This window comes from Gallus gallus, chromosome Z (assembly GCF_016699485.2).
Source record: "Gallus gallus isolate bGalGal1 chromosome Z, bGalGal1.mat.broiler.GRCg7b, whole genome shotgun sequence".
Lineage (NCBI taxonomy): Eukaryota > Metazoa > Chordata > Aves > Galliformes > Phasianidae > Gallus > Gallus gallus.
In genome coordinates this window covers 50,617,922-50,639,636 of record NC_052572.1, presented here as the reverse complement: position 1 = coordinate 50,639,636, position 21,715 = coordinate 50,617,922, and the positions used below count along the sequence as shown (strand labels likewise).

The following is a 21,715-nucleotide window of genomic DNA, read 5'->3' as shown; positions in this document are numbered from 1 at the left end:
GGCCACGATCTCACTGTAATCACAGAGACGTGGTGGGATATCTTATATTGGAATGCTGTCAAGGATGGCTACAGATGTTGCAGTAAAGGCAAGCTAAGCAAGGCAAGGTAAGACAGTGGAGTTGCTCTGTATGTGAAAGAGCAACTTGAATCTATTAAGCTCTGCCTAGATGTGAGTGATGAACAAATTGAGAGCTTATGAATGAGAATTAAGGGACAGGCTAATATGGGTGATACTGCTGTGGGTGTTCACTACAGGCTGCCTGATCAGGAGGAGGAAGTTGATGAGGCCTCCTGCAGACAGCTGGAAGAAGCCTCATGATCACAGGCACTGGTTCTCAAGGGGAATTCAATCCCGCTGATATTTGCTGGAAAAGCACATGTAGACCAGGAGGTTCCTGCAGAGCACTGATGATAACTGATCCAAGTGGTGGAGGAACCAATGAGGAGAGATGTGCTGCTAGGTTCACTTAACAGATCAGGATGATTATTTGAACCCAGGGCGTACCATGTAAAAAACATTGTTTTGTTGTATAATAAATGGCAAGTTATTATACTGAGATTTCACTCTGCATCTTTACATTACATGGTGGCAAAACCTTTGTGTAAAGTTGGTGACCTGTAACCGAAGACTTTCTTAGCTTGTAGCTGGAAGACTTCCAGCTAGAACACTGCTAGCAAGTACTTCCTGCTGCCTTCTCGTATATATGTGCATGCTAAATGCATCGTTTCTCCTAAACTGCTCCAAATCTTCCCTTTCATAGTTAAGTTTTAAATTCTATTGTGTAGATAGAATACAGTGCACCTTTCCTTGTTGGTTGCATGTAATAATTTCTTTGAGAAATTCTGAATCAGAGTGGGTAGTGACTGAACATCTGCAAAACATATAAAACTCTAAAAACACATCCTATTTCAAGTACTTTCCAGTGCTTACCTCCTCCATCTGGACATGAAGAAATAAAGCCTTGCATAAGCAGCCAAGATTCCTGTTGAAGTCAGCTTAATTGTGCAAAAAGGAATTTTGTCTCAGAAAGCAAATTAAGGAATATATTTCATGCTCTCTGAAATTAATTTTTAACTTGGTATATAAGAAATAATGGTGGGATTAATCAATTATGTTCTTAGGACACTTTAAGTTCTAAATAAATTGTTGCTGTAGTTACATTTAACTTAGCCAAATATCCCTTTAAGATCTGTTAAGAAAAAAGATGGAGATTTAGGTTTTGTATGGCAAATTTTCCTAAGTTATGTTACAATTACTTACCACAGAATTACAGAAGACATATTTTTAACTTAAAAATATAACATTACTCAGGATTTTAATGCTTTTTTCTTCATCATAAACATAACCCTACTATTTCAACTGTACCCTCTCAGGATTGTTTTTCTCTCTTCCTTCCTCCTCTCCTCGGAATAAACATATTTTGTATTTTATCATGGATGTCCTCATGGATTACCAGCAAAATCCAGATTTTCAGAATAATGGCTACAATCCCCAGTAAGGAGAAAGAAAGTGAACATATAATAAAAAATGCTTGCTCTACTAAGCACTGGAATTTAATTCACATGCACAAAAACAAGTACACAAAGTATTATTCTTTTGATTAAAAAAATATATTCTTTTAATTGACTGCCTTTCCATTCTTGCGGTGTGGTAGCTTCATTAGTGCTCATATCACCGTAGCAGTTTCCAGCATGCAAGCCCAAAACACACAAAAGCAGAGAGAAAAACATTTTGATAAAATTCCTCTAAGGATAATAAATAATGAAGAAATTGCAGATAACAAAAGAAACTGAGCACTTTCTCTGTGCGTTTCACTTTTAATATTATAACTATTTTTTTTAATTGAGTTATACTGTTGGTCTAATTCACTGTCATGTTATGTGTGCAAAGCCATCATAAAATTTAGGTATTTAATGATTTAGTCAGAGCACCGAGGCACAGAAAATGGTCTGTAATAGTCTGTGATTTTTTGCTGTCTTGAAGCAGCACTAAAAAGTTTTAAGCAGTTTGTAAGCACAGAAAACAAATACCAAGCAAATCAATGTGTCTGTTCAGCACGTAAAGCCTGGGGTGATTTTGAGAGCATTGCAAAAATACAATGAAAAACAGTTGTCAGTCTTGGGAAAACTTGAGCTTGCTTTGCTGCATGGAAAAGGACAAAAGGGACTGTAATTGAAATACCTTACAAAACTCTTGTTCTTTCTCCCTGTGTTGAGTAGTCCTTGCCAAAATATGCAAGAAGCAAACATCAGGTGCATCTCAGTGCATACTGGTTGGCGAGGCAGGTGCATGTCTTCTGTCAGCTCCTTCCTCAGCCATGCAAGGCCATGAAAGGCCACAGCAACAAAGATGGCTGCAGCTTGACCACTGGGATCAGAAGACAGGAGCACAGCCTTTTTGCAGTGGACTTCTATGTACTGCCAAGAAAGGTAACAGACATTAGCTGTGTACTGAAAAGCAAGTCTTTGGAGAGGGCTTAGGAACAAAAGCTGGCTCAGCTCCAGCCCAGTACAATGAGAAATACCTGTGACCCAGCTGCACGGTTCAGCTCTCAACAACAATTAAAAAAGAAATAATAACTGTGAAGTTAATGTTTTCTTTTCCACTCCCTTTGGTTTTTTTTTTTTTTTTTTTTTTTTTTTTTTTTTTTTACTTGAAGAATTCAAGTTAGGCAATAACTACAATGTTAGGTGCAGTAACCGCATCTTAACCTGGTCCTGTACATACCAGAATAGAGAAATGGTGAAACTGGTTGTTGGCAAAACCATTGGTAGAAGTTTGTATCTAGTCAGCACTCATGTTTTATGGATGCGGAAATACCGCAGCGGTTCGTAGGCTGAGAAGAGCTATGCTTCCAGTCCACTGGAAGTTGCCAGGAAGTGATTACTTGTTTCCTTTTTATGGCTACGTGCACAGTGATAAGGTACCTGTAGTAAACAAAGCTCCTTCTTGAGAGAATGTGTGTGAGCAATGCCTGATTCTATGGTTTTATTAGTCTGGAGAAGAGAAGGCTCAGAGGAGGCCTCATTGCTCTCTACAACTCCCTGAGAGGAGGTTGTGGGGAGGTGGGGGGCCGCCCTCCCGTGTAACTAGTGATATGATGAGGGAGAACGGCCTCACGTTGTGCCAGGGGTGGTTTAGGTTGGATACTTGGACAAAAACATTCTCTGAAGATCGCCGCACCCCCTCTATCTCTCCGCACCCCCGGGCAGCCCCTGCCCCGGAGGAGCGGTGCGGCAGGCGGCAAGGCGGGACGGGATGCGGCCGCTAGATGGCGGCCTGCCCACCGACAGCACGCCCCGCCCCGGGCGAGTCGAGCGGGGCGGGGCCGCTCCGGGACGAGCAAGGGAAGCGCCTGGCCGCTCCCTCCGCCATCCGTTGCGTCCCTCGCCGCCGCCCTGCGCCGAGCCCGCCGCCCTGGAGCGCAGGTAGGAGGCGGGATGGGCTCGGCATTTGCGTCTCCCGCGGCGGAGCCGGGGGAGTCCCGGTGGGAGAGACGGAGAGGCGGCGGTGGCCGGCGTTGAAGGCGGGAATCCGGCTGAGGTCCGGTTGAAGTCGCCTGGGCCCGGTCGCGGCGCTCCCGAGGGTCGTGCTGGGCTGAAAGCCGCCGGGAGGGCGTCCCCGGGGCCTTCGCGCGGGAGGCGGGCTCGGCCCCGCGGCGCGCGGCTCCGGGCGGAAGGCGAGGGCTGTCTCTCGCGGCTTCGAGCGGGAGCCCGGGCGTGCCTGCGGGGATCGGCCGCGTGCGGCGGCGGGAGCGGGAGGGCAGCTGGCGCTCCGTGCCGATGTTTGCCCTGAGCCCCGCAGCCCGGTACCGCGCTGTGCCTCTGCGTGACCAACCGTAATCCTTCCCGGCTGCCCCTTGCGGCCGGCTGCGGTCCCCGCGCTGCTGCGTGCGCCTTTTTGCAGGTGGTCCCTCGTCACCGACAAATGCTCCGCACAGTTCCAAGTGCTCCACAGGTCTTAGGAGCACACTTTTCTGGTGCGGTTATTACGATGCTCTTTTACGTAGGGGCTTTAACCGATGTAAAAGGGAATGTGTGTGTACGTATTGCACAGAAAGCAGTGAATGATGTTCAAGGGATGCTTGATGCTTTCTGCGAACGTGTCCTTGCTCGTCTCTGTGTCTCTTCGTCAGGCCTGTGTGCCCCTCCGTGCACGGATGCTTCCCGTGGGAACGGGTCGGTGCAGCGGAGCCGTGCTGGGAGCGGGCGCCAATACGCCCCGAGGGCCGCCCCGGGGCAGAGGCTGTGGTGTGCGCTGCGCTGATCCCTCTTCCAGCCTTCCCTCCCATCCCCGTCCTGAAAGCATCCCTTCCCGCTGCCCTGCTGCTGTTTTTTTTCCCCCCGTCCTCGAGGAAGAGCTCTTATTAGAATAGTAAAGATGGAGGAGGGAGTTTCTCCCTGACTTTGAAATGGAGGGAAGGGAGACAGGGGCGGTGTGGCCATTGAAGTGAAGTTCTTGCATAACAGTACCTACATTGTAGCCATTTATAATCCCCCCATTTGACCAGCCTTACTCTGGAGGCCTGGCCACCAGCCTTGCATAATCGTGCGATTATGTGCATGTGTTAGGGTAAAGTCAAACCAACCCAGCGTTCCTGGTCAAAGTTTTCAGTTGGCTGTTGTTGTAGTAAAAAGAAATGCACTGTACTTGGGTATGCCGTTGGACGTTTATTAATATTCACCCCTGTTTGCGTTATGCTTACATGAACACGTTTAGCCAGCATTAACAATAGGAAGGAGTATTTGAGAAGGAAGGAGAGAACTTTAAAGCCATTGCATTCTTTGGTTTAGGGAGCTTAGGAGCTGGTCTTCTTGCGGAATGGATGGTGTAAGCGAATGAGATGTACCTTTTCAGCAAATACCTAAATATCTGGTTCAGATTACATCACCTTGAGACGGAGAGCTACTTATCCATCTGGAGTGCTCCAGTTAAACGAGAAATCCGGCAAAGTAAATCACATGAATTAAATATAGCATCTTCCCCAATAACTACAAGAGTTTTTAACCAGTGTCTTTGTATTGCTGTTCCTAATCAAAGCTGAATGCAGAACTGTTCTTGTTTAGGCTGATGTTTTCAAAATGTTATCTCCAGGGCTGTGTTTTCAGACATGGAAACAGCACACTGCTCAACACCTGTTTCACGTCAGATGTAGGAGCAGTGGACGCCCTCATTGCTGTTCATGTTTCCTTTTTTTAAAGGTAAAAATCAGTACTTATTCAACAAAATCTGCAATATCTTTTAAATGATCTCTTCTTTTTATTTTCAGTATTAAAAAGGGAGTCTTTTTTTTTTTTTTTTGACAAGTTGAGCTGTGCTGTGTGGTAGTTTTTTTTTTTTCTGAAGTCAGCTAACCTAAAACTTGTGAGAAGACAACTTTTGAAAATTACTTATTTTGGTTATTAAGGTGGAAAGTGAAGATGTGAAAACATGAAATGCAGTTGTGAAGAATGCGTCCTTAGCCTTTGGCAGTTACTAACTAAAGAACGCAATGTTTTGTGTCAGGAACTTTGTGTCTCATACCAGTCAGCCTTTTGATAAGCAGTAATAGCAAATAGCTGCTCTGTGTTGGCTAGGAACATCAGCTAATGGTGGACTGAGGAGGGGGACTCCAGCCTGAAAGAAAGGGACATTGCTTATTTAGAGGGCTGTACACGTTCCAGAAAAGGTACCCCCTTAAATGCTTTTCTCTCTTGTAGCTTGGCAAAAAGATACTAAATGGCCGTCTTTCCTACCATTTTCTTTTGCTCTTCCTGCTTACTAAGCCTCCTTATACAAAATTCATCAGCCTGGACCTGCTTTTGAGATTCCTCCTGTCTCTGCTGGGCTTAATGGCACACTGTGGTGCTGACCTGGTCTTCTGGCTGCCGATCAGCCAGGGGAGCTCATCTCTGGGGCTGCTGCTGTAGTTCCTCAGCACTTCACTTGTGGCCCTCTCCGTTCTGATGAATCATTTCTGGCTCAGACTTGCTTTCTGTTGAAAGCCAAATCAGTAGCAAGAGTTAACAAATTAGTTAACTGGTTCTTGCTTCTTGCAGTAGGAATGTTACTGGAAATTTGATGTGCTTTTTTTTTTTTTTTTTGAAAACAGTTAGCAATCTGTTCTGCACCAATTATGTGGTACAAGTAATGTTGCCCCATACTTGAGATTGCTGGAGGTCTTAATCCTTCATCTGCTCTTGGTGACAGTAACTTTGCCGCAGAAATGATCTGTGGAATGGAACACATCTCCTATGAGGACAGACTGAGAGAGCCTGGAGAAGAGAAGGCTGCAAGGTGACCTGATAGCAGCTTTTCAGTATCTGAAGGGGAGCTGCAGGAAAGAACGGGACAGATTCTTTAGTAGGGTCTGTGCTGGTAGAACAAGGAGAAATGGCTTCAAGCTCAGGAAGCATAGATTTAGGTTAGACGTAAGGAAAAAGTATTTTACAGTGAGGTGGTGAGACACTGGCACAGCTTGCCCAGTGTTGTGGTTGATGCCCCATCCCTGGCGACTTTCAAGGGTAGGCTGGATAAGGCCCTGGGCAACCTGATCTTGTTGTGGTGTCCCTGTTCATGGCAGGGAGTTGGACAAGATGGCCCTCAGAGGTCCCTTCCAACTCTACGGATTCTGTGATTCTGTAGTTGTCATTTTAAGTTGTTACTAAGAGCTGTTAATCACCTGATTGTTAAACAATTGCATTTCATAACGTAACGTTACCTCCAGCTACTTTTTCTTTGGCTTGGAATAGTATAGCGTTTGTCTTAGGGAACAGAAAGTCTTGAGGAATGTTTACAGTTCAGCAGTACCTGTCTTGAGCTTGTTCTATGCTGCTGCTTTTTGTTTTCCTGTCTCTACAAACACGGTGTTGGTCTTAAAGATACAATGCTTTCACTAAATACTTAGTGTTTTAATTGCAGACTGCAAATAATTATTTCCAGAAACCTTTGCAAGTATGTAATTCCATCAGTGTGTCCATCATTGGCAGCAGATCAAGGTGATATTTCAGTGTATACATATTGCATGCATGTGATTTTTTTTTTTTCTGGACTCTTAGGGCAAAGATGTAAACCTTATTTTTTCCCTTTCACACACAGAGATGATTAAAATACATCATAAAAAAGCTGTTGACTTCACAGATGCTGGGTGACATTACTTCCTGCATTCTTTCCTCATGTTTAATGGACATACCTCTTAAATGCATTGTGTGTATTAAGTAATAGAAGCATAGAGAATGGGAATCACCAGAACTGGTACTGCTTGAGTTGCTGTCTCTGCCTGATATGTTTGATACTTGAGCGTGCTGCATCTGTTGCCACTTTCCCTTCTTCCATATACAGATTAAGAGAATTTTCTCAGTGAGTGAGATCTAGGTGGCTCTTAGCAAATGGCTTCTTATCTAGAGAAAAAGAAAAGAAAAAGATTAAAAAAAAAAAAACAAACCCAAACCCAAACAACAGTACTCAGATGGGCAGGAATCTAATGCTCATCTAAATAAACAACAGCAAATAAAATGCATCTGCAGGGCATGTTCTCAAATTACTTCACCTCCTAGTAGATAGACAAGTAACAGTGGGAATGTGCCAGTTTACAGAGAACCAGTTTTTTTTTCTGAGAGCGGCTTATTTTGGTGGTTTTGAAATAACACAGGTTGTGTATGAAACTCAGGACTGTCAGGGAAAACCCCTCTTCATCTTTCTTTGTCTTTAGATACTGAATAATTCAAAGTGATTTATTTTTAAGACACTTACCCTCTCTTTGAGGAGGAGACAAATATAAGTAAAACATTTAACAGGAAAAAAAAAAAAGAATGATTTGGGGAGAAAAAAGGCAAAAAAATGGTATCTAGTGCAGTGAGAGCGTGTGACTAGAGGTCATTTCAGGGCTCTAATCCAAGACAACAAACAATTTAGTATGTGTATATTAGTGTGATATTAATGTGTAATACACTTCTATTTTTTTTATTTGCAACATGTCAGTCCTTCAGTGGCATTTGGTAACTTCTGTGAAATATTCAGAAATCAGACAGGTATATGTGTAAAAAGCAGAGGCTTCTTATCTTGTCATTTTTTGCTGTCAGATATCTATCCCGAGCATGCTGATGCGTTCATTGAGGTAATAAAATTATTTGTAATAGTTAACCTTTCATTTCTGTTCATAATTCTTTCTTTGTGGTTTAGCCAGCCTTGTCAATATTGAGCTGGATTTGGCCAGATTCCTTTATATGCAGAGCCTGCTTTGTAATTTAAAGATAATTGTTATAATCTTGTAAAAATCTCATTTAAGTAAAGTGCATCTTGGAACCACTTTTAGTGTGTATTGATCGAATGAGTCCTCTAGTTTGCAGTTACCTTCAGTAATTTCCTGTACTACTTAAAGCGGCAAAGTGAAGCAGCAGCAAAGAAAAGTAAATGCCATCTTGTTTATCTTCTCCTTGTATTCATTCTATAGCAAATTTTTAATTATAAATTATCCTGAATTGGCAATCCCTGAGAAGCAAGAAGATGGGGATCTGTAATGTAAAGACTTCGTCTTTTTGAACTAAAGCACTGTTTTTCTTCAGTATTATAGTTGATGCTGATAATTACTGACAAGGTTACACTATTACTCAGCAACAAACCTAGTAGTAGTCATCTGATGTAGAGAACCATGGAGATAGCTTAAAAATTCAGTTTAGAAGTGTTAAACGTATTCGTAGGTACTGTAATCTATATTCGCAGATACTGTGAAGCTATCAGATGATTTTTTTTATAGAAGTCTTAAGTAATGCTACTCTATCCTTTTTTTTTTTTTTTTTTTTTACCAGATAAGGAAACAAAGCATATTGAAGCCATATGGCAGCTTGAGTCAGTCACATTAAATCTTGGGAGAGAACAGCTGAACACATATACGCTGAGTTTTGGACCTCTGCCTGTGGAGCTGGCCAGTCATTCCTCGCACCAACGAGCCGTGCTATTCCCTTAAGCTTCTGATGTTTATGGCACCAAATCCTGCAATTTGGCTTCTGACGCTACTGTTGTGTTCAAATGTCTGTCGGATTTCTGCTTCATGCACCACAGTGCAGACATGGAAGTTCTGCAGCTTCAGACTTAAGTACTAGGCTGGAGCTTGCTCACTTGAAGGCCTTCTTCTCCTCAGATTTTCCCCTTGTACTGTTTTTGGACCATTGAAGGGTCATTATTCTTTTTTCTTTCCTGCTTCTAGCTGTTCTTTGAAGTTGATTGCTTTCTGTTACCAGGACACACACCCATGTTTCAGGTTGAAGTCAATTAATTTTAAAAGCTGTACTTAGAAGAGAGATTTCCAGTTCTCAAGGCTTGCTTTTTTTTAAACTCAGTAAGTGCGCAGAGACACCCTTTCTTTACTCTCTTTCCTCAGAGGATGGATTATTTATTGATTTATTTGATTGCTGTTGTTTACACGTGGCTACATAATGATTCAGGTCTAAACCTGCTGTATGTTAATTCTATTTATACATCTAGGATTAAGCTGCACTTTTTCTAGCATTGTTTAAACTTTTGAACAGAACATGTTGGATCTTTCTAGAAAGCTATTAGCACAGTTTCTGAACTGCAGGGTAAAAATCAGGAATTCAAAGAACAGGAACAGTTAAATGTTTGTTTCTTGGCTAAAGCTTATGGTAGCCAAAAGTTTCAGTGCAAGAGTTTTCTATGCTACGCTTGCAGTAATCTTGGAATTTTCCTGACCGTAGCTCCCTGGCTGAAAATATTACCGTGTTAGTGTCTTACTGGAAGATACTGTGCTACAGAGACGAAACAATCTCTCTGTAGTAGAAGTTTGTGACAAAAACAAAATCCTCTTTAGCAAAAACTATGGTGGTTTGTTTCACTGCACATTTATTAGAATAGGACTGGAGCAGCAATGTTGATTTGAGGTTAAGTGAAGAGGTAGAGGTTGGAGTGTTACCTATTCTGTCCCCTTCCGATTCTTGAGTAGAAACAAGATAGGCTTAGATTTTTCATACAGATGGATATTCTGGGTTTTTTTGCAAGTTAAATCTGCACACAGCTTTCTCTCATATGTTAAGATTGAGAGTCATCTTGAATGGGACTTTTTAGGGTGTCTGATTACAAAAGGTTCATTGAAATGGAGGCGAAATTTTCCCTCCTTAGCTCATTCCATTCTTGCCTACGATCAGACTGGCAGCAAGTAGCAGCCTTCACATGCTATTACCAACTGGTAAATTTGTTTAAAAAAAAAAAAGTGTTTCACTTATGAAAATATTATTGAACTCATAGTGAAGTTGGGAATTCAGCTTGCACACTGAATTTTCTTTCTTCTCTGAGTCTCCATTAAAAAACTGTGGTTTTTTATGCCCCCCACCTCCTGAAAGGCATTGGTGAAGCAGTCACTAGTTACTATCAAGAGCAAAGGTGGGGCTGACAATGGGAGGAGCATAGTTTGGGGGGGGGGGGAGAAAAAGTAGTGACCTTTCTGTTTTCTGCAATAGCTGTGGCATGGGGATTGTGTAAATGATACTGAAAAGAGTTGATTTCTCTGTGCCTGGACGTCCACTAGCATATGCTTGCTGTGATATCGACCTTATCTTTTTATGTTAGAAGTGGCACTGACTTGTAGCAGGAAGTTGTTGTGTTAAAAAGATACCAAATTGTGTTCTAGGAATAGCTGTGGGGGAAGACAGAGGGCACAATATTTCCAAAACGAACAGGAAAAAAACGTAGCACAGAGATCAGAACATAGGTTATTTGTGAGATGCTTAACTTACACTGTTTATTGATCACCAGAATACTATTTCTTCTGTTAAATATAGGTTAGATTAAGTAATGTGTTTTCATTGGATTAACTGTGAATAAGGTGATGGTTTTTGGAAGTGGGAGACTTCCTCAGAGCCTAGAAAGATGCTGTTGAACAGTCAGGATGCTGCTCTTTCAGTGTAATATGAACTGTTCCCACATCTGCAGTGCCTGCTCCGTGGTCGTGCCCTAGGTAGTAGCTATTAGACAGAAGTTTTCTAAAACTGTGTTTTCTGACATTATTGTCAATGGAAAAAATGTGCAGCTGAATATGGGAGAAACTAGCATGGATGTGGTAACGGTTGGCCTGAAAAGAGGGAATGTAAGGGGTCAAATGGACTAAAATAAGAATTGGAGTGTAAAGATGCTTGTTTTTTGTACAGTAATAATGGGAATGTTTTGAACACAGGAATATCAGGAATATATTTCCCGTATCTGTTGCTAAAACTGCTTGGAATTATTTTAGAAGGTAGATGTCAGTAATTGCTTTGTTAGGAGACCCCACGGCTCATAAGGCAGCTGAACAGAGAGGTATTGGTGCTGACTTCCGGCTGATAGAAAATCTCATTTCTGCAATCCTTTCTCAGCCTGTCATATTGTATAAAGGCTCCATTTCTGAACAGGCTCTGTTTTATTTTAGGAGAACAGCACTGTGTCTAAAATGGAAGTTGACATCAACGGAGAGTCCAGAAGTGCCATATCCACGCTCCCAGTGCCCATGGCAGAGGTGAGTGCTGCAGGCCGAACGGAAGCTGAGAAGCCACGGTGCTCCAGTACCCCCTGCTCACCCATGCGACGGACGGTTTCGGGATATCAGATCCTCCACATGGATTCTAACTACCTGGTTGGCTTCGCGACTGGAGAGGAGCTACTAAAACTCGCCCAGAAATGTACAGGGAATGAAGAGAGTAAAGGGGAATCTGGGCCTAACTTGCGCTCCAAACAGCTTGATTCAGGACTTGCACGTTCCTCCCGTTTGTACAAAGCTAGAAGTAGGTATTATCAGCCATATGAGATTCCAGCAGTAAATGGAAGGAGGAGGAGACGGATGCCCAGCTCAGGGGATAAATGCACTAAGGCTTTACCGCATGAACCCTACAAAGCACTTCATGGTCCCCTGCCTCTTTGCCTTTTAAAAGGTAAAAGGGCTCACTCAAAATCTCTGGACTACCTCAATTTAGACAAAATGAGCATTAAGGAACCTGCTGACACAGAAGTGCTACAATACCAGCTCCAACACCTTACCCTTAGAGGGGACCGTATGTTTGCGAGAAATAACACATGAGCTATCTTTTCAAATGTACAACCAATTTCTGATTGTTTATCTGTTGCTGCAAAGATCCACTATTGTACTGTGTACATGACTATCCACACTGTAGGTGGTTGTATCAGCTAAATGTTATCAGAAATTTTATTTGAATGAAATCTAGATAATGCAATGTGTTAGAAATACTTGGAAGGATAAACCTTTCCTGAAAAAGCAGCTTCTAATGCAAACTTGACTGCAACTAGGGGATATTTCTTTGGACACCTTTTAACAACAAAAATTCTGAAATTTTAAAAATGCTTTTGGTTTTTTTGGGTTTGGGATTTTTTTTTTTTGTACAGTTAGATCTAGTATCTACAGTAATTTAACACTGAAAAATTGGTGATGTCTGCTTGGTTGTTGCTAATTTTGGCTTGATGTTAGAAACTGCTCTTGGATAAGTACTCAAATTTGGGGGTCTTTTCTCTTTAGTTTTTGTTCCTGCATTCTACAGTAGAATATATGTATGAGTTTGTTTTTGTTTTTGTTTTTCTTAACATCATTGAAAGAAATGTGAGCTTGGCTGAACTCAATTGTTTGATATTTAGACAGCTTAGAAATTGGTCTTGCACTGCTGATGAGGGGGAAATTCACTCATAAATGCAGGGGTAAATATGGGGGTTGAAACCTGAAGATCCTTCTTACCAGAGTCATTCTATGAAAATAAACTTCACTTCATTTGCTACTTTAATCACACTAAATTTTTTTTTGACACTGCATGGAACTAACTGCTTTGCCTCCTCTGTTCTACAGAATTTTTCAGGATGCATATTTGAATACTATAAAATTCTGTTGGGAAATGAAGGTTTTTTGTTAATGGGATTTTTTTTACATCGTCTTGACACCTAAACAAGGATTCACTTTAGATTCCAGGAAATACACTAGAATGTCTGCATTGGTATGTCAGTGTTCTAATTCTAATTCATTATGTCTGTAACATATATATTAGTAGAATATGTCAAATAACTTTGTTGTTGCTTTGGAAATTTAGTTGATTTGAAGAACTGAACTCTTCTACAGGGATTTGTAAGATGGATTTTTTTCTGATGGAGTGCAAGTGAAATATTCCTGTGTTTAGCCTTGAAGAGATGATCCTGGATTATTGAGGGTAGATTGAATACACTGGTTGCTTAAGAAATTTTTATCCAAACGTGACATCAAAAGCAGTTTTGACAGCTGTATTCTTAGATGTATTTAAAATGCTTTAGTAACTTATGTTGGAAAATGAAAAATAGTTATTAGACTTTTTTTAGGTGCAATCTCTTACTGAATCGGTGTGTGACTTGGTTTTGGTTGATTACCTCTGTAGAAGTTAAGATAACATTGTTTTGAAACATAACTTATTCAATCAGTTGTTTCCAGTACAATACATTTTTTCTTTTCTACTTCTGTTTGTTCAAAGTGAATAAGAAGCATTGGTTGGCTCATGTGCTGTGGAAGTTGGAGAGTTCATACCAATCCAATTGTTATTCCACAGCTGTCAATGGAGGCAGCCTGGCTGTCTGTGTTTTACTGGCCTGGGTTTTCTCTTCTAGGTTTGTTAACTGATATGTATGTTTAAGTTAACTACACCTCTGTAAAACTGATGTATTGAACAATGATCTGAAAAGTAAAATCTTCCTATATAGTCTTTAGTTTGAAAAACAATATGGTCAGATGCCAAAGAAGTTGGGGATATTGCTTAAGGAATAAACACCACTATTTATTGAAATACCGTCTGAAACTGTATTTCTGGCTGAAAAAAAAAATAAAAAAGATGCTAAATATCTATTGTTGTGGAGTCTTTGCTATGAAGAAGAAAGAGGACATTTAGAAAAAGTACTACTAAGGCCAAGAGATCATTTGTAGACATAACGCTAAGGCAGGTACTAATGTGACATTAATGCTTAGGACTTCGTTACTTCAGAAATTCAGACATGCAATTATAAAAGTTGTTTGTGTGTTTCTTAATGTGGACCTGTGCTGTCAGTGTATGGCTACATTCATAGAGGGGCTGGAGGCTGGTCTGTTTTGCCAAGTTCAAACATGAAAAATGTGTTAGGGGTTTATCTGTTCTGTGTCTTACTTGCCAGCGTGCTTGCACAGGATAATATCATTTGCAGATCTCACAGGGATACTTAAGATACTGACGTTTTGATTTGTAATGTTCTCAATCAGATCTGCTAAATCCTTTACCTGTTTTCTGTATGTTAAAGAGGGACAGTCTCTGCCAAATGAAGGGTTTTGATTTTATTCTTGCTGTTCATGCTATCTTCCATTAGTTTATTAAAAGCTAAGAAGAGATGAGTCTTCTGGCTGTTAATATGAGCAATATGAATGACTTTTCAAAGTGAGATCGGTCAGGAACAAAGTTCTCACTATTTTTACAATAAATGGAAGAGTCAGTGTTTTGGCTTTTGTTGTTGTTGGCATAATGTTCTTTCCAGACGATCAGATGTCTGAAGGTAGAAACCATGCAAGATTCTAACACAAATCAAAAAAAAAAAAGTAGGCTTGGTATCGAGTACATATGTTCAAGATGGGATATTGAGGCAGATCTTAAATCAGGGCACATAGTTGTTTTTCTTTTCTGATATACTAGGAAATCGATTAGTTTTCCAGTGCTTTCTCTCTTTTCATGTACATATTTGCAGGTAATGCTGTTCTGCTTTGTTTTGTATTTACAACTGTACGAATACTCAAAGCCACAGTGTTAATTTACTTTGTCCATTGGCTGCACTCTGACTTACAAGTCACATTTTCTGGGAAATTATCTCCTTGCTGAGCACATTTACTGTAGTGGGATTGTTAACTGCAGGTGAGGGCTACTGAACAATATGACAAAACAGGCAACTGGCTTTTAGAGCTTTGTAGAACTGCTCTCCTGGAGACAGTATTTCTTCTTGAGAGAACAGAGCTAGAGAAAAGATTTTAAACTGCTCAAAATGCAGATGTTGGTGTCTCGGTGAGACACAGCTGATGAGCTGGTGTTACTTCATGGATCAAATAGGTATTTGGAGTAGGAGGACAGGAGGTATGACCTACAACTTTGACTAATCAAGGAATTATTAATGCATATCATCATCATTGTTTTCCAGTTCTTTCAGTGGTGTCAGAGGATCCAAAACAGAAATTGTTCAATGTAATGAAATACTGACAGTTCTGATAGTTAGGAGATGAGTCAAGCTTAGGTCAGTTATTAATGTTACACTTCATTTTAAAGAGAGAGGTTTGCCTAGAAGAAAGAATAGCAGAAATGATCTCTGAAGAACATATAAGGAAGAATAAAACAGAAAAATTTCTTTAGGAGGAAAACTGATCTTAAAGTGGCAATACAGTACAGAAATGTAACTAGGCAGTAAAATTCAGCTGTAGGAAAAATGCAGAACTAAAGTTGAAAGACACACAGTTGTTAATCATGCTAATGACTTCACAGACACACCGAACCTTTACCAACAGTAAAGGTACCAAAAGTAAATTATTTTGCCCACCCTTTCCCTTCACTTCCCTTCCTCCCCAGCCCCCTCCCCCCCACCCCCTCCCCCCCGTAATTCTGCACTGAGGAAAGATCCTGTATCTTCATGACTAGAACATGGAAATCTTCATTTTTAGATCTTTAGGATGGAACAGGGAAGCCCTAGCTGTCTGCAGTACTTGTTTCTAATCTCATCTGTGTATGTGATACTTTAGGAATTTTTCTGTGATCTACTTTTGCAGATGTATGACTCTAATCATGGGAGTAGCACAAGAGAGCACAGGGTGAGTTATGAGATGTGGGTGATTTACCTACAAAGCATAACAGATCCATTGTAAGAAGAAACCAACGAAACAACAACAACAAAAAAAACCTGTGTTGTGTTTCAGGAGTCATTATCAGGCAATCCTTAGCATCAGAGTGCTGACTTCAGTCAGTCAACAGCCGCCTCATCCAGAGTCTAGGGGTCAGTTCGATCGGTCTCAGTAACGCCATTTCCTCTGAAGTTGCCTTCGGTTGTTGGATTTGTCTGCTTCAGAATGGAACTAATTAAGATTCAGTGCTTCTCCTCCAATACTGAAAGCGCTAAACCTAATTCTGGGCATTTCTGTGGCATGGCTCGAGGGTGGTACATAAAGCTAATGTTTTAAAAAACAGTTTGCCTTACATTCTCCTTAACTCGGTAGCTTGCTGCTTAGGCTCTAGTGGTTTGGTGGTAGAGAGTGGCATCAGTGGAGAGACTATCTAGATCACGTTAGAGGATACTATAAAGGACAACCGACAAAAATCCAGGATCAGATGGCCCCTAAAATGAAATGAAAAGATATTAACTGATCCCTTCCCAGACTTGCTAAGGAGATAGCTGTCTAAATTTACAAATGCTCTGTCCTACTGAAGTGTTAGTCCGGACTGAAAAGGTGAAGGAAAAAGGATGAGAGCTTTGTGCTGTGATTTTATTTCTGTAAATTGTAGAAGGGCAGAATGAGTTCAACAAAACTTACAAGGAGTAAGACTGAAGAATTAAAGCGTTCAAAACCCTTTGGGGCAGTTCTGCAAGAAGAGAACAGTGAAATTGTATGGTTTCAGCGTCAAAACAAGCAAAGTTGGGGGAGTTAGATTCTGCTGATCTCAAATCTGTCCAGAAGGCATTTTTGGTTATCTCAGGAGAGCTGAGGAGGTGTGGGACATTTTAGCAAAATGCTCTTGACTGGAGCTGTGCTGCAGCAAAGATTGAAAGAAGGAGCTCGAGGCTATGCATGCAAACTTCCATACTCATAAGCTTAGATGAAATTTAGAAGAACGTTCTGGGGGAATAAAATTATAAGCTGAATAATTTATGCCATTCAAATATGATCTGAATTCAGATCCCACAGTGCAGCTGTACTCCGTGACAGCAGGCAGTTGGTGCAACTTCACAGTGCTCTTTGACAAAGTAAAGCGTAAGAAGCAAGAACAAAACCTTTTATCTGTAAATTTTCTTTATTGCTATTTTCTGTTGGAAAACAAACAAACGAACAAAAAGGTAAAAAAGCTTCAAGCTTCTTTTGGTATGCCAGTATAAATACCAGTGATGATGATGTCTGGTGAGATTATTGCCCCCTTTTATTTTTGCTAGACTCGTGCCTGCTCGAGTTCCCAATGACCTGTTATTTCTGTGAAGGAGATCTGAGTGCTAAAATATGCAAGAACTTTCAGAACAGCATTAAGAACTCTGGAAAACTTGAGCAAAGCTTGATTCTCTGTAGTGCTTTACATTAACCTATTTTTCAGAAACTCAAAAAAAAAAAAAAAAAAGTTGAAGAAAAGTGTTAAGTGCTGAGATACTTTTAGAATTCTATTTCAGGCCAGAAACATTGCAGTGTAGAGATTTGCTCTGTGAAACTGGCTTCAAATGAATAAACAGGGAAAGAAAATGTCATAGTGCACTAGAATATTTAGTGGCAGAGCACCAAGTTTTTAAGCTAGATGACTGAAATTGAGCACAGAGAATAAAGCAGAAAATGTAAGATTCATTTTTTTTCTTGCCATGATTCCATGATTTAATGTTTTTTTTTATTTTAACTGGGGCAAATGCCTTCCTATTTTTTTTTTTTTTTCCGTGTGATGGAGAGTTGAAAGATATTCAGAATGGCTGCAACGCCAAGCAAGCGGCTGCATACAAGACTTCTACCTGTCCATCTGTATTATTCTATGGAATTTAATTATCTATTTTTTTTTTCAGCATTCTAATGTTCAGCTGATATTATGTCAGAATTACTTCTGGTAAACAGATGATGGAGAAAGTGTTTGGTATTTGAAATGTTGTTGTTGGTACCAATCAAAATTATGTAAAAAGTTTTACCCCAGATAACAGAGCTGGCACAAAATGGTCTGTAAAGACCGCTCTGATCTGTGAGTTCTGAGAGATACAGTCAAGTTTTACAGTTGATCTAGTGCTTCATTAAACCATTTTTTTTCACATTTCAGAAGGGTTTTAGAAGTCTGGATTACTCATTTCTCATCAACTAGATCAATTTCCATGTACTCGCATCTCATGGTAGTATGGTATTTTAGCAGCCTCTGGTACCTGGATTATCTTGGTAGCCTTAAGTCTGAATTAAAAATAGTCCTCTTTAAGACATCTTCAAAGGCTAAATGGCTGGCTGTGGCAGAAAAGGAGCATAAAAAGTGAGGAATCTTCATGGTTTTTTATAGGATTTATGATAACTGCTCAGAGGCATGAATTTTAGGATGCTTTATCTTGGAAAAAAAGCTTTGCAGAATCAAACATGTAGTGGGATGAAAAAGAAATACAAATGCCCAGACTTCTTCCTTCTTCAACTGATTTTACAAATTTATCCAAATCCTCGTGTTTCAGCCTGAGCTTCTAGCGAATGCCTAAGTCCTGTAGGGAGTAGTGTTGATAGTGAAGCGGGCAGCTGATAGCAGTAAGATCAGTTACACCCATGAATGGCGATGCTGGGACCTGAAGTGCAAGTCAGAGGAAAGCTGAGTTCTCTGATGTAAATGCTGTATTTTTCCAGATCACATTTGTATTTAAGTTTGAAACTGAGCAAAAATCTGAACATTCAAACAATTTAAAAAGGATTTACTCTCAATATTTGAATATTTTTATCTTCCTTCCAGGTTTAGAAATGAAGTCTTGGTGCTCTTTTCTGTCATCTTACATCTAGGTATTTTTTAGATAAAAGAAGTCTTGTGTTTTTATTCTTGAAATATACCGTACACCTTATCACGTACCAGCTGTGGAGTAACACCAGGTTTTAAATAAAATTACGAGATTTGACATTAGCTGTTTCTGCTTATACCCTTTTTGATGTTCCTCTCTGATATTTTTCATTCTTGTTTGGTACTGCCTGTTTATGCAGCAGCAGACCTCTTTTATTTTTTTATTTTTTTAAAGAAAAATGTGAATTTCAGAAAAAAAAAAACAAATGAGTATTAACATACTGATGCTTTAAATTAGTCTTGAATCCAGGATATTAATCAGAATGAAAATTGCAATTGCAGTCATCAGTAGCATTTTTATCTGGCCTTGGAATGAGAAATTCCTTTAAAAAGCATTCAAATGATGTCATCTTCCCTGCTCGTATGATTTAGCTTTACTTACTTCCAAGTCAATTGGAAAATGACCACTGATGTTACTTATACAGGATCTAGACTTAGAAAACCAAAGTTGTGATGCTGTGTCAAACCTTCAAGCAATCTGCTTCCCCATTTCCTGTTCTGTGGAGGTTTCATTAACTAATTTAGAATATCAGCCAGAAGGCAAGACATTTTTGGAATGAAGAGATGCTCTCACAAGTCAGCAATTTTGCTGAAACTTGCCTATATCAGGAAAAATCGTTCTTTGGGAGCTGATAGCTTTTCATTTTTATCTGACAGCGAGCTGTGGGAAGATGGCAGAAACCTTAGTGTGACTATTAATGCTAATAGTAATTTAGAAAATAGTCCTGCCAGAAAAAAAGTCATTAACTGTATGCCATTACCCATAAGAGGCAATGACTTCAGACAGTACCTGGATCCACAGGACATAACCAATGTAGCTTTTGGAGACTAAGAAAAACAAGTCTAATGTGGTAAGTATTGGCGGTATTTTAGAACCCATTTCTTGCAGAAATGAGTTTTCTTCGTTAGCCCTACAATGGTCAGGCAATTGGACTTTATAGGTCTTTTCAACTGAACTAATCTGTTTTTTTTCTTCTGTCTTTGGTTTGGAAAGCCCATATTTAATCCTGATCTTGGGTGAAATGGCAGTAATTCTGACTGGTCAATTCACAGAAGCTTCAATTTCCTGCAAAGGAAGTCAGCAACACTGTTCACTGGGGCAATTTCAACACAGCAAGTAATCATTCTGATTAAAGCTCCTGTTGAGACTGAATGTTTTGTCTGATTGGAAGACTAAATCTGACCTTAATCCCAGATAAGATGACATCACCAGGATGATATAAACTGTCTAAAAGATTAATGCCCGCTATCAAATGCAAACCTAATCCTGAAGTTGGAAAAGCAAAAGTCTACGTTTTTTAATTCTATGATCACCGGTAGCTAGCATTAACTGTATCTAAAAAACACAGCTAAGAAAAAAATCTGTATTAGACTGTACATTAAAAATAGTGAGTTTTTTTTAGCCTTAGTACATGACTGCTCTTTGGAAGAACTATTCCTGAGCAATTTAAGGGTAGATGCTCTTCTGCGCTTCTTCTTCGAGTTGTGTTACTTTAAGACATTATAGTGACAATCAGAAATGCAATTAGATTGACAGTCATAATAAGAGAGAGAAGGTGAGATAAATAAAGGGTGCAGAACTTGTCCAGATAAATCCACCATGTATTTACTTACATGAGAATAAGGCAATGCAGAAAGCAAGAACCAACAACCAACTTAGATTGCTAACAGTTTACTGGCTGACATAAACTGTGCTACATTTCAAAATGAAAAAGTGATCTAATAAAAACATGATCCAGTAAAACTCATTGGAAGACTCCAAGTGGCTATTCTAGGGGATGGACTGATTTCTAAGAAATTAAAACCTTGAAGTCAAGAACAAGGCAGCTAATACATGACAAACTGGTCAAATGAAAACAGGAGCGCAAGAGTTTAGAACTTCTTTGTTAAAGAACCTAAAGCTTGTAGTGAAATGTTCTGTAAATATGTACATCAAAAGTAGAACATGGTTTATAAGTCAGTGAGACCATGTGAGGAGAAGGTGCTGGGGGCACCTGAGTGACGAGATCCTGACAGAGAACCTCAATGAACTCTTTGTATCAGTTTTTACCACTTGGGATATTTCTCACACACTCAACAAATTCTTTTGCCCTTTGAAGGGCAACAAAAAGGTTATCAAAACATACTAAACAATAATTCACTTACAAACAAACTCTGGGTATTCAGGCTCTCAAATTTAGTAATGAGAGGAAAGAATTGCATGAAAGCTAAGCCCAAGGAAATTCAATAGAAAAGCTGGCTTTTACTTTTAACTTTTTGAATTAATCAAACCCAGATCACTGAGAGAGTCATCCCATTTTAAGAAGAGGGTAGAACCCCTTTTGAGAAAGTGTTCTGGCTGCTGACAAGTTGCTGTGCTCAGAACCAGCTATTTTGCATGGGCAGCTGCCCACAATGGCTGAGGTAATGCCAGTCTACCTTTATTTGTAGAGTGCCCTTGGCTTGCTGAGGAATACATTTAGGACATAGGTCAGGCAGCAGCCTTTAATGCACTATTAGGTGATGCACAAGTATCTTCCTGGACCGTGAACCTGAAGGTTAAATCTATGCTACACACTGATTTTCCCCACTTCTGATACCGTCTTGCTAGTGGGGAGGTTGGAGGAGCCAGGCTGATTTGAAGGCAGCCCACTCAAATGTTGAACCATACAGAAATGCAACACAAATAAGCCTCCAGATCTGGGTGGCATTCACTTGAGAGACCTAAGTACACATATAAGTGTGGTCTGTGGGGCTGTGTGGTGTCTCTCTCAAGGGTCATCCTTGCTAACAAAATAATGAGTGTTCACTAAGTGGGAAAGCGTGCAGATAGAGGAGGCCAGTGGATTTCACAAGACGTGTGCAGGTGAGGTTATTAAAGTAAGTACATCACCACAGGGCTGAGTGGTCAGAATACAGGAGGCAGAAGCAGAGGGGACAGCTCTTAAGATGAAGTCATCCTTCTTCATAGTGAAAAGTGAAAGAAATGC

General features: G+C 40.2%; 1 protein-coding gene across 6 annotated transcripts; it reads left to right on the top strand.

Annotated features, from left to right (window-relative positions):
- Positions 1-3,309: 3,309 nt before the first annotated feature.
- On the top strand, positions 3,310-13,832 carry MACIR (macrophage immunometabolism regulator). 6 transcript variants are annotated; one of them, XM_025145016.3, is made up of 3 exons: positions 3,310-3,431; positions 8,790-9,156; positions 11,399-13,832. In XM_025145016.3, exon 3 carries the CDS (start codon positions 11,420-11,422, stop codon positions 12,041-12,043), a length of 624 nt encoding a protein of 207 aa, XP_025000784.1. In that variant the 5' UTR covers positions 3,310-3,431; positions 8,790-9,156; positions 11,399-11,419; the 3' UTR covers positions 12,044-13,832. The 6 variants fall into 6 exon arrangements, with proteins under 6 accessions (XP_025000784.1, XP_040512308.1, XP_046761545.1 ...); XM_040656374.2 differs by lacking the exon at positions 8,790-9,156 and adding an exon at positions 5,098-5,204; XM_046905589.1 differs by having other exon boundaries at positions 3,310-3,546.
- Positions 13,833-21,715: the final 7,883 nt, after the last annotated feature.